This window comes from Theobroma cacao, chromosome 1, assembly GCF_053813885.1.
Source record: "Theobroma cacao isolate CCN51 chromosome 1, ASM5381388v1, whole genome shotgun sequence".
NCBI lineage: Eukaryota > Viridiplantae > Streptophyta > Magnoliopsida > Malvales > Malvaceae > Theobroma > Theobroma cacao.
In genome coordinates, this window is record NC_142639.1 from 13,677,786 (window position 1) to 13,690,679 (window position 12,894).

At 35.5% G+C, this 12,894-nt stretch overlaps 1 protein-coding gene and 1 non-coding gene across 4 annotated transcripts; one reads left to right on the forward strand and one right to left on the reverse strand.

Moving 5' to 3' along the window:
- Nucleotides 1-988: 988 nt before the first annotated feature.
- Nucleotides 989-4,900, reverse strand: LOC18612490 (nudix hydrolase 2-like). Of its 3 annotated transcripts, none has more exons than XM_007049308.3 (9): nt 4,551-4,894; nt 3,931-4,274; nt 3,761-3,826; nt 3,425-3,562; nt 3,097-3,174; nt 2,978-3,028; nt 2,833-2,867; nt 2,467-2,575; nt 989-1,403 (listed from the first exon to the last, which is right to left on the reverse strand). In XM_007049308.3, the coding sequence occupies exons 1-9, from the start codon at nt 4,642-4,644 to the stop codon at nt 1,215-1,217; spliced, it is 1,104 nt and encodes a 367-aa protein (XP_007049370.3). In that variant the 5' UTR covers nt 4,645-4,894; the 3' UTR covers nt 989-1,214. The 3 variants fall into 3 exon arrangements, 2 of the variants coding, with proteins under 2 accessions (XP_007049370.3, XP_007049373.3); XR_001926406.2 differs by having other exon boundaries at nt 1,264-1,403; nt 2,113-2,575; nt 4,551-4,899; XM_007049311.3 differs by lacking the exon at nt 2,467-2,575 and having other exon boundaries at nt 4,551-4,900.
- A 4,476-nt stretch (nt 4,901-9,376) lies between these two features.
- On the forward strand, nt 9,377-9,470 carry LOC148764550 (small nucleolar RNA snoR8a). Its single transcript, XR_016024342.1, has one exon. It is a non-coding gene; the product is annotated as a small nucleolar RNA snoR8a (small nucleolar RNA).
- The last annotated feature ends 3,424 nt before the right edge of the window (nt 9,471-12,894 follow it).

Below are 12,894 nucleotides of genomic sequence, written 5' to 3' on the forward strand. Positions count from 1 at the left end.
GCAGCACTACCTCTCATCTTAATTATAATTATTTGGATACTAACAATTACTTTTAAACTTAGTTTTGTAATTATTATTGTCAAAGAGACCATCTGCCTGCTTGCCCTTCTTAAATTGTCTAATGAAATATTTAAATGCAGATACTGTTGAGAGGCATGGAATGTGCCATGCTGACAAAAGTTCCATTGGAAGATAATAATAAAGGTTATCTCCTCTGCCTGCTTCCCTAATTTAAAATTTGTGTATTCAGTAACTAATGGTGTAGGTTTTGCTATCCTCTAAACTTTATACTAATAACATTAACCAATAGAGACCCCATTGAAAATCAGCAAGGCCCACATGCATTATTTCACTACCTAACTTTTCATTTGTGCTTTACTGAATAAAAAAACAAAGTATCTCGTATGAAAAAGGGGTATAATTTTTTCTTCTTAAAGCAGCCTTTGAAACCTAACCCTGTGTGTTTATTTAACAAGTTATGCTTGCCACATTGTTGTTGTCCCAATCACTCTTATTCATTGACATAATATGTAATTATTAGATACATTCAAGAGCGGAATTCCTTAATTCATGAATGGACACATCAAGTGGAAAAAACTATATATATGTTAAGACAAGTATTTTCCTTATAATTATACTCCTCTTAAGAATGAATAAACCACTAATCCAAGCCCAATCTTCTTATAAGCAGGACTTGAGTGTTAAATCAAGGGATTAATTATTCCATCCTAATATATTTTTTAAAGAAAAAACCAAGTGTTTTCTTTAAAAGATATTTAAAAAAATGGGTAGACAAAATGAAGCATGCCTCATATTCTCCATTAAGATTCTTTTCCTACAGAGGAATAATAAGCATGAAGCTTGACATGAGGGCCAACTTATCAGCTCTAACCCCCACAAGGATGAAAGCGACAAAGCTTGAGTTCTGAATGAATAGTAATTAGTATAAGGGGAATGTCATCATTTACCAAAGGGAGAAAAAAAATAGTAAAAATAACATCAGTTCATGCGTATTAAATTTATTGGGAATGCATTACATTCTTTATTAAGGGACAAAAACAGGATATGGAATGAAAAATACGGTGTGTCTTTGGTGTACATTATATATTAGCCATCCCTCTTGGGCTTCATCCTTGACCTTGAGTTTCTATTGTATCAGCTTTTGCATGAATACAATCAGACTTATTCATTAGTAATGACCTTGTTACGGCTGCTTATAGCTGGTTCAGATCTCCGCTGTTGAAGTATAGGTAACTAGTTTTACCAGAAGATGTGATCGTAGGAACTGGGGAAAACCCGGCGTAGTCCTTCTCTAACTTTGTTATGCATACTTGGGCAACACTACTAAAGACACTATGTTTCTGGATAAAAGGTTGGGCTGCATAGTCCTCAAGTGACATCCACTGAAAAAGGAGATAAAGAAAGAAAAGAGATTAATATGAGTTTGTTAACAAATTGTTAGAGATGGTTATGTATAAGCTCATCTCAACTTTGGAAGATGAATGCAGGCCACCGTTCTCGCCAACTTAAAATATCCAAGGTAGCAAGAAGTTGAGTGTGGCTAATATGTTCTTCTACCTTCAAATGAATTGATTTTAATGTGGTTTTAATCTGAATCCAAAAGGTGGCATTGTTCCTAGGAATGTCATCGCATGAGCGGGAGATGCAGGGGACTTTTAAGGATGTCAGGATTGGTTATAGTTGAAATCATTACCTATATATTAAACTAAGACTAGGTTATCCACTATCCATATGGTGCTAAATGCAGCAAGATACTAAACAAAGTAGTATATACAGCCAAGCAATATCCAAGGAAAATTGAAAAAAAAAGGGGGGGGGGGGGGGGGTGTTGTGGAGATTTTAGAAGTCGGCCACATTCACAAATTCGCCCTGCCTGTTGCATGTGATTAGGAAACACATGATTTTGCATGGTACATTCCAGAAACAAATGGGCTGTTAACATTTGTCAAAGAACATATGCCTCATGATTATACAAGAGTTACCGGAGAGAAAGGAGAAAATAAACAGCCAATATCAGTGGCAATGACTAATTGGTAGTTGTCTGATCAGATGTTATCAATAGTTTGTTCATAAATGTTGTGGATACATTACCTCTACCACTCTGATCTTTCCATAGTCTTAAACTAAGCACATAGCATGATCAGGATTGGTGTATTGGCTCTGGAAACAGCCTTCACCTTTGATACCAAGATTTCGGGGGCATTCGGTATCTCCTCTACTAAATCTATAAGGCATTCCATATCCAAATTATAGCCTCTAAGTTAGTCTTCTTCTTCTTCTTCTATTCCTGCAGTCTCTAGGACGTATATACTAACTTATTCATGGAAAGGTTACAGCCAGTGTAACCTCCACCTATACGGACTTTTGCATTGAGAAGAACCGTTTCCTTTAGCTAATAAGCTCCTATAGCTAGCAGTCTGTACATGGGTGTCCATTAGAATGTACCTGGGCTGCATCAATCTCTATATCTTGCTTCTGGATGTCAAATGAGTGTGGACGTAACATGCAAACAAAAAACAAATCCGATTTTGTAAAGAATGACTTGTGGCTTTGCCTGTATTTGGGGAAATTGAAAGAGACAGAGGTTGTTAGGAGTCTAACTTTATAAAGCAACTAGCTAGAAACACAGAAGTCTTATTGAGATTTATGACAATGAAAAATCTAATCAGTCACCAGCATGTGGCCTAAGAAGTTTTAAAAAGCAACATTTTTTCAATATGCCATCGCCTGGAGAACTATGTATCCTTCATTTTACCAAACAATTTTATACAGACAATCAGTGGAACCGTCAATACAAAGGAAAGCACATACCTAAATGCTAAAATTTCCACAAATTCTGTGTCGATCTGAAGGAAAACAAACACCGTGGTTAGATTCATGGTGGCTACAGAGAACCTTAAAATGTAGTAACACAATTTCATATTCGTTGAAACAGAGAACCAATTTGCTTACTTACCCCTGTTTCTTCTTTTACTTCCCTAATTGCTGCCATATAAATATCCTCACCCTGTGGATGGAAAATTTGAGTTCAAGGCAAAAAGATATAGCAAAACACCAGGTTCCCAGTCAACTCACCTCATTAACAACTCCGGTAGGGAATTTCCAGACACCTGTGCCTTTGAACCTGCCATTCTTTTCCTGGACTACAAGCACCTAGAAAATGGAACAATCAATTGGACAAATCAGGAGGAGTAGCCAATTCAAATTAGCTGGTGGAAAGTCGAATTCATAAAGACAGGCTACTTTTCAACCAAAGGGCATGTGTCTTGGATAGGTAGATTTCAGCAATGTAATAGGCTTTAATATACAAAATCAAAATGGACCTTCTCAACACCCACCTTATTTTTCCATATTATAGCTAACTAAACCAGGAAAAATTAAGCAAAAATTGAAGAAAGGGTACCTCTCTTTTATCATTTACGACAAAAGCACCAATCCCTACACGATGAGAAGCGTTTTGAGGAAGAGTATTGGTAGAGTTGCTGATCCAGTTTACAAGCATTAAGTAGTCTGGTTCAGCATGGTGGTATCTAAATCCTTCCTGAGCAATTAACAAAGCAAAAACATGAATTTCACGACCGAAATACTCAAAGCAAAAGAAATGAAGAAGATTAATGAACTTACAATCTAATTTTAAAATCACTGGGCCAGTCTTTTCCAAAAACTAAATTGTATATTCAGAATTAAACATTCTCATAAGCTATCAAAGTTTCATTAGTTGCCAAGAAAATGCATTTACCTTAACCGCCGGTTCAACCAGATTAACAAGTTCAGTAGGCACTTTAATCCAAACAGCCCTCTTCCCCTGCAAAAGGTTTATGATTGCCAATTAAATTCACTTCAACTCAGCAGCAACCTCTAAAAGGTTGTGGCCATTTAGCAGAGTAACAGATAGATGGAATTGCTGACTTGTTGCTTCCACGGTGACATTGAAGCTCTAAGTGAAGAGGCGAAGGCCTCAGAATCCATAGCTTTATTCATGTCTAGAATGATTCCTCCATGTAAATCCTCGACCCCAGTAAGTAATTCAACTTGTTGAACTTCATTTTCTGCTACCATCTGCTTTTCAATTGCTACTGCACTTGTTGAAGTCGACATGTCTAGAATGATTCCCCCATGTAATTCCTCGGCCCCAGTATGTAATTCAACCTGTTGAACTTCATTTTCAGGTACCATCTGCTTTTCAATTGCTACTGCACTTGTTGAAATCGACATGTATCTGACAGAGCTTAATGAGTTACTATTATATTGACCTGAAAGGAAAAAAAAATCAGATGTCATTGGTAAGTTGACGCTGAGAAACAATATTTCCTCCCATCATCCCAGTGAAACCAAGACATGGCCCTTTAAGCGAGGACCATAATCCCTGAATATGTCCTATGTTTTTCCTTTTTAATATTAAATAAAACTGAAATGACTGAAAAGGACTCTTGCAAGAACCACACTTAAAATGGTAATTGCCAAAAAAGGAAAAACGCAGGAAGGGCACAGCTTGTAAATAGAATTTCAGGGGGCAAAAACTTACATACCTTTTGGGAGACAAAACCAGAGAAGGGTGGAAAATGAACAGATCCAAGACAAAGATTTTGAGGGGTATAGTTTGCCTTGTCTTAGCCTATGCATGTCAACCAAATAAACGGATCTTAGCAGTTAGTTGGCGTACAGATAACCTCCTTCCTCCCAAACAACTTTAATCTCTGTACATAGGAAATGATTCTCAAACTCCATATATTTATAGTGTTTTGTCTTTCTTACGATCTGGAAAGAAGGTAGAAAAAAGGCTACCAAAAGTATATGAGTTTGACGTAGATCAATAAAGGATTTGGCAATTGATCGGAAAGCGTTGAGAAAGATAGCATGCAAAGAGGAGGATGAAATTCACGACTTTTCCAACTTGCAAAACGCTAATGTTGAAATCCGCGTATGCATTCTTGTTTTTTTAATTAAGAAGAAATTGTAAAAAACAGCCCTAAGTGATTTTAAAATAATCATTCATATAAAGTTATTTATTTTAATAAAAAATAAAAATGAGTAGATCAAAATGCCTTTAAAAACATCTTGACAAATTAAGCTCCCGATATCTCCCTCCCGCCATAGAAAAAATAGAAATAAATGTTCAACTATTTGAGCTCGCTCATCTTTCTCTCTCAACTCTCTGAACTGTATCAACTCTGTCAACTCTCTGTTAAGCACCATCGTCATCAGCTCTTTCGGCTCTCTGAACTGTATCAGCTTTGTCAACTCTCTATTGAGCACCATCATCATCGTGCTATAGTCAATCTCTCGGCATCTAGCCATTTTGTCGTCGATAAACAGACTTTATAACAGAGATGATATCGAGGTATGTTATTGGGTTTATTACTACAACACATAAATTTCTGAAACTTTTTGTGTAAATTAAAATATGGATTAGAAACATTGCCCAAAGTTGTTACACGCCATGCATCTTTAATGCACATGGCGTGTAAAAAATATACTGAAATAACATGTGTTAGCACATGGCGTGTAACATTTTTATTGAACATGGCGTGTAACATGTTGTGAACATAGCGTGTAACAATTTTGAACTTACGTGTCACATTTTTGAACATGGCGTGTAACATTTTTTGAACTTGCATGTAACATTTTTGAACATGGCGTGCAACATTTTTTAAACATGACGTGTAACTTTTTTTAAACATAGCGTGTAACATTTTTTGAAAATGGCGTGTAACAACATGACTGACAAATTTTAAAACACGGCATGTAATGTGCAAAATGATTGATAAATTTTTTGTTTTCAAAATTTCAGTGGAGTTCCAATTGTACGACTTGTGATAAAACGCAGTGGTCAGTGGGCGGATGGCATTTACAAAGGTGGTGAGTCACGAATGCGGGGGGTTAAGAGTAATTTGACATTTGTGGGCTTAATGAAACTGGTTCAAGATGTTGTTCGGGTAAACTTAGAAATTGACAAAATTGAGTTACATGCATTGATCAATACACTTGGAGAGCTATCATGCCCAATTATCAATGACGATAAAGATGTTGCATTAATTTTACTAGAACAGAGGAATGTTTCGGCTGTGTATGTCACCATTAAGGAATGCCAAACAAATGTTATGTCACACGAAGAATTTAAACAACATAGTAATCAGCTCAATCAAAATGAGATTTACAATGCTTCACATATACCACCGCATTCGGTTCGTAACCTACAACAATGGCAATAAATGCACGCACAAGAGTTTGTGCAGCCCAGTAGACACACGACATTCACAGAATAGTTGGCTGCACAATTCCGATCAGGATGTGCATCGAACCAATTATTTGTTTCCGTCCAACAAATGCAACAATCAAGTGAAACTGTAGAGAGTGTAATGCCATTTTCAAATGAGAATACGACACTTGAGGATAACATTGCAACGTTGGAAGATGATACTACGATGCTCGAGGATAATACTACATCTGATGAAGGAAATGAGGATTTGTTCCCTACCGGTGAAGATAGATTTGATGACAATTCAGACGATGGGCCTAATGAATGGCATGATGACAGTTTAGATGATGATTGGCTTTATGATAGTGACATTCCAATTTGCTATAATGTTGAAGGTGAAACGGAACCTGTTAAAGGTGTTGATGTAGGAGATGTTTAGTATGATGACCCTATATATAATAACCCCATCGTTGGTGAGAACGGGATTCATTCCCCTGATACATTGCTTGATGACAGTTATCAAGAAAAGGAAAATGTAGGGATATCTTGTAGTGGCTAATTCCAAGTGCAAAAAGGTTCTCCTTTTAAACAATTACCACTGAAGAGTCAACATGTGTCGATGATTGCTTATACAAAGGAAAAATGTTTTCCTCAAAGGCCGAGTTGAAACGAGCTTTGAACATGTTGGCTCTAAAAAAGCAGTTTGGGATAAGAGTAAAAAGGTCATATAAAGGTCGTTTTGAGGTTGGTTACAAGGACAAGGCATGCAAGTTTGGTGTGCGTGCAATAAAGTTACCTGAAGGAGAATATTGGCAAGTTCGGACGTTCCACAAAGTATACACATGTACTGTCAATGGTTTGCAAGGACAATTTCAAACCACGAGTGCAAAGATAAATGGTGAACTTATGTCACACAAGTTTCAGGCTAATGGAGTAGCATTGAAACCTAAGGACATAATTGGTGAAATTAGGGTTTAGTGGGGATTGGAATGCTTGTATGGTAAGGCTTGGCAAGCAAAAAAGTATGCGGAGAGGCTTATTTTCGATCCCTCAGAGGAGTCATTTTAACTACTACCCTCATATTTTTATATGTTGGAACAAAAAAAATTTGGCACAATCACTGCAGTGGTTACTGATGAGGCACAAAGATTCAAATATTGTTTCTGGTCATACAGGGCTTCTATCTGGGGGTTTAGGGATGTAATACGTCTTATGGTTGTAATTGATGCAACACATCTGAAAGACAAGTTCAAAGGTGTTCTGTTTGTCGATATATGCAAAGATGCTAACAAGTGTGTATATCTAGTTGCATTTGGCATAGGCCATATTAAGGACGAAGACTCATGGACATGGTTTCTTAGCAAGCTGCATGATGCGGTTGGTTATCCTAAAAATACTATGTTCATTTTTGATTAGCATCTCGACATTAAGAAAACAATCCAAAATGCATACCCAGATGCGTACCACAGTTTATGCGGTTACCACATGAAGAAAAACTTTAAAAACAAGTTCAAGCACGACAACGTTTCTATGATTTTAACCCTTGCTCGAGATTGCTATAAGGTTTTCGATTTCAATAGACATATGAACCAGCTTAAGCAGATTCATGGGGGAGCCCATGCTGACTTTATGAGAATAGGTCCTCAAAGATGGGCACGCACACATTCAACAGCAAGGCGATACCAACTCATGACATCCAACATTGCCAAATGTGTTAACTCATGCTCGAAGCATGCAAAACAAATGCCAATCACTGTTTTGATCGAGTTCATCAGAAACATGTTTCAGCGTTGGTTCCATGACTAGTACGAGGAGGCCATTAACATGACCACGCCCCTCAACACTTGGGTTACCAGGCAGTTGAGCAAATGGTTCAATGATGCACATCATTTTGTAGTTAAACCTATCAATCGAGTAGAGTTCAAAGTTAAAAACGGGAAGATGGGCGGACTTGTAAACTTGTCTAGGAAGACATATTCATGTTGTGAGTTCCAAACATATTTACTGTCATGCAGCCATGCCATTGCAGCAATAAGGTCAGGATATCTTTATTTCTTTTTTGAACAGTAATTGGCATAGCATTTACATTGTGCTTGAATATTGAGTTCATTGTTTTTTTCAGTAAATGCAAACATGAAACCGTTAAATTCTACGCTAACTACTACAAGACAACTGTTTTGGTGGAGGGTTATGCAGGGTCTATTCGTCGATAGGGCATCCTAGGGAGTGGGACATCCCCTCTCATGTGAAATAAATTGTCGTCTTGCTACCATCTTGGTGAGGCCAAACGGGAAGACCTAGGAAAAGAAGGATTCCATCGGCTGGTGAAGGCAGTCGAGCATAGAGATGTTCGCAATACAAGAAGTACGAGCATAATAGACAGAATTGCCCATCCTCATTTGTAGTTCCATCCACAAATCTAGCACCATCTCTAAGTCAATTGACACCTCCATGAGTGCGACGACCGAAAGCATGTTTAAGTTGTAGACAAACCGGTCACACACGCAACAACTATCCAATACGAAGGACAATGTCTAAAAACATAGGGTATCTTGTAGATGAAGACAACTTGTCGGCCTAACTAAATGTGTGAGCCATGTGCAATACCTTTCTCACAATTTCCTTTTGCAGTTTCTTACATTCATTCATATTTTATGTTTGTTAGTTTCCTCTTGTATAGGAGTCTTTATTTTTTTTTTATTTTGTAGATATATTATTTGATTATTTATTTCATTTTGTTCTTAGTTTTAATCAGTGAATAGACTTGCGAAGTAGATTATTATTGATATGCTTATTAATAAGCCAAAATTTAAGTGTAAAAGATTTATGGTGTTGAAAATATATATAAATATTTTTTACTTAATTATTTAATTTTAGAATATGTAAATTAATTTATCATTTTGACAAAAACTAAGTCTGAATTCTCCTTCTATAAAAAAAATTTTGTAAAAATTTTATATCTAAAGTCAAATTTAGATGAATAACTTGTATTACGTTAATATAAATAACTAAATAAATTCTTTCTTCTTCTATTTATAATAGTATACAAATTTAAAATTGGTTATTTAACTTAGTTTTTTACTTGAGCTAAAGTCAAATAAGCAAAATATGTTGATTTAGTTTTTTCTTTTAAAAAAATTGAAAAACAAAGATATGGAGTTAGCGATGATTATGAAAGTAATTCCTCATTCTGACTTGCTTTAACTTTGACATAACAAACTTCTTATTATAACCATAGAATCTGAGTTCCACCCTTCTAATTATTTATTTATTTTTTATGTTTTTATTTTGTTTAATATTTTAAGTTATACTTTTTAAGTTGAAATTTCTTAGATTAAAGTTTGTATTTATGGTTGATAAAGTTAAATATAACTGTAAATATTTGTTCCATCTTATTTTATTAATAAATTTTTAGGGTTTCAAAATTAATAATTTAAATTTAAATTTAGTAGAATTTGATTGTGGTATTTGAATTTAAATAAAATCATTATATAAGAAATTTCGAGTAAATTTAAATAAAACGTAAATTGGGTAAGAGTTGAATAATTTCAAACGAATGTATATTTGTAAATTGTGAAAGTTGTAACTAAATGGTCAAAAGACCTGGGAAGTCCCTGTACTCACCCATTTTGTTCAATTTAGTTCTCCGACTCAAAACTGAAGCAATTTAGTTTCTTGATTTTGGGAATTTCTCTAATTTAGTCCCTCCCCCTAACAACGGACGTGGCGTTGACATGGCAAACTTGGCTAACGTGTCAATGTATGTGTAACTGTCCGAATGACATGGTAGTGCCACATCATCGCATATGATGATGTGGCAATGCCATGTCACTTGATGAGATGACATGGCAGTGACACGTCATATTATCAGATTGGGTACGACAGCGGTACAGGAACTAATGTGAATAAAATTTCAAAAAAATATGTTATGCTAATAAAAGAAATGCTACGTGGCAGTTTTGATCAGATGGTGTGGGGGTGATATGTGGCTTTTAGGTTCCATTTTTCCTTAACCCCGATAATTATCCCTAAATAATGGCTAAACTCTTAACAAACTGTTATCCGTGCCGAAACCGTTAATGTTTGAAATTTCGACCACTTGAAATTGAGAGAAAACAAAAAACCGGGAGTGAAACCCAACCTACATACTAAATTAAACCGAGATTGAAACCTAGGCTAAAAACTAAACATAAACCCTAAACCCAGCCTAAACACTAAATTGAGAATGAAAATTTGAGAAACTTTGAAACCAAAAACGCACTTCAAAGCTTGAAACCTAGCCTAAAATAGATAAACCTTGAATTCAGGGACACTTGAAAGCTGAAATCGAGAATGTTGATGGGTGAGAGCTCGAAAAAAGGAAAAAAATCAAGAGAAGGAAGGGAAAATGAAAAGGAGAAGGTTGTTGGTCTGGAAGAGCGTGGTACAAATTCATTATGTTGGTGATGAATAGTATTAGGTTCTGTTTTTAATGTTTACTGAGATAGTGTTTTGTTGTTTCATTTTTTATTATTGCTGATGTATTTGTTTATAGTATTAGGTTGTGTTTTTAATGTATGCTTATTTGGCTTTGTTTTTTTAATTTGTTATTGTTACTGTTGTGTTAAATAAGACAAACAAAATATAGGAAAAAGCAATGCACCAAGATTCTCCTTGATTTAGTTTCCAACTTTGCTTGATTATATGACTTTATGTGGGTACTTTATGGTGGTTAGGGCACATAAAGAGGAGTATGATGTTGTTGGTAATAAATTATTCATTTTGAACACATGGTTGATAGCAATATCTCAAAGTGTGTATAGAACATTACAATATGACCCTCCAAACATACTAGTAAATGAAATTGACATGTGAGGATGTGATTGGAATAAAATTGATTGAATTCAATAAATCAAATAATTTAGAATTCAATTTAACTAAGTTCTGTTCAATTGAGAAGAGTACAAAAACAATATAATATAAAGCTTCAATCATTTAGTTAGTGTTGCTCATATTATGAATTAAGAGGACTTTTAGTTAGTGTGATGTTTATAACACATGAGTTTTTTTTTTTTTAGACTTCATGGCACTTACATGTGTAATATTTGTTTGGATCTGTTTACCTAAAACTTTTTATTGGCCATGCCTAAGTCTATATATTGTTGAGCTATAGTATATACTTGTGTCTATTATTTTGAATAATTTTTTTCTGCATTATTATTCAGCATTCTATTCTCCATACCCTTAATTGGCACATACAATATTAATGTTCAATTCATGGTCAGATACTGGATTTGTATTTGTTTTAATGTATGTTGATTGGGTCTTTAAAATTTATCACACAGATAACAATCGCTTTCAATTATGCTTTCATCATGGGGGGATCTTAGTTCATGAACCCAAGTTTTCATATAAGAGCGGGAAGAGGAAAATGGTTGATATATCGGATATCGATACCATCTGTTATTGGACTCTATTACAGATGGTAAAGGCTTTAAAATATGATATAGGATTGATTAAAGGTTTATATTATAAAGATGGGAATGGTCTGAGAACAATTTTAAATGATCAAAGTATGAATAATTTGTGTAGATTACTTAAAGAGAAGGGTTTTCTTTTTGTTTATGTTGAGCATGGGAAAAATACTCACCATGGTACTCCAATGCTTGAAACACTCAATGAAGATATGGAGTTTCTATCATCAGATAATGAAGTTGGAGATGAAGAACGTTTCAATAAAGATGAAGAAGGTTTAAATGAAGATTATTTTGATACAACATGGTTAAGTGATGAAGGGGATGATGAGTTGGCAAATGGATAGGGAGAAAATAAAAGAATTTAAGGCAAGTAGAGATAGGTTGCTGGCTGTTGCATCAGAGGAATTAAATGAGGAAGGACCATCTGAATCAACAGCTACAGGTCCATCAAAAGCTACTGGACTCCAATTTAAAACTACTGGTGGCTTATCTAAAGCTGCTGGAGGCCCATTGAAAGTTGTTGGCGGCCCATCTGAAGTTGTTGGAGGCCAATTTAAAGTTGTTGGTGGCCCATCTGAAGTTGTTGGAGGCCAATTTAATGCTGCTAGTGGCCTTTGTGAAGCTGTTGGAGGCCCATCTGAAGCTGCTAGAAATGATGGAGGCCCAACTGTTGGACCATCAAGGGCAAAACATCATAGTGATTATATTGACTCTAGTGACCTAGCGAGTTACATTTCTACAAGCTCTGGGCCTGAAACTGATGTGGCACAAAGGGTCAGGTTGAGTGGACCATTTTGTACTTCAGATCAGTTGATATCAGACTTCTTTGTGGGTCAATCTTTCAAGGATATGGGACATTTCAAAGCTATTTTGTGTGAGTATAGTATGGCTAAGTGGTTTTCTTTCATTTTCAAAAAAAATAACAAGGTTAAAGTTAAAGCTAAATGTGCTAGAATTGGTTATGAATGGGAGATACTAGCTTCAAAGCACGAGAATGACAACTCCTTCAAAGTGAAAACCTATCTCGAAACACACAATTGTCTGCCTATAATTAAGAATAAGAAAATGACAGTAAAGGTTGTGGCTAATAAGTTGAAAAATGATATTATCAAGATGTCATTCCTAAGGGCAAGATAAATCATAATGTTGGTGAGAAAACAGCAAGGTGTGGTAATTGGTCTGACAAAGGCTAGAAGAGTCAAGTTAGTAGTGATGAAG

Excerpts from the sequence above, each read along its gene's own strand:
- LOC18612490 (XM_007049308.3), bottom strand. The coding sequence starts at position 4,644 with ATGCATAGGCTAAGACAAGGCAAACTATACCCCTCAAAATCTTTGTCT. Across the intron at positions 3,029-3,096 it reads CTACCGGAGTTGTTAATGAG|GGTGAGGATATTTATATGGC; the intron begins GTGAGTTGACTG and ends TTCCATCCACAG. Across the intron at positions 2,868-2,977 it reads AAGTAAAAGAAGAAACAGGG|ATCGACACAGAATTTGTGGA; the intron begins GTAAGTAAGCAA and ends GTTTTCCTTCAG.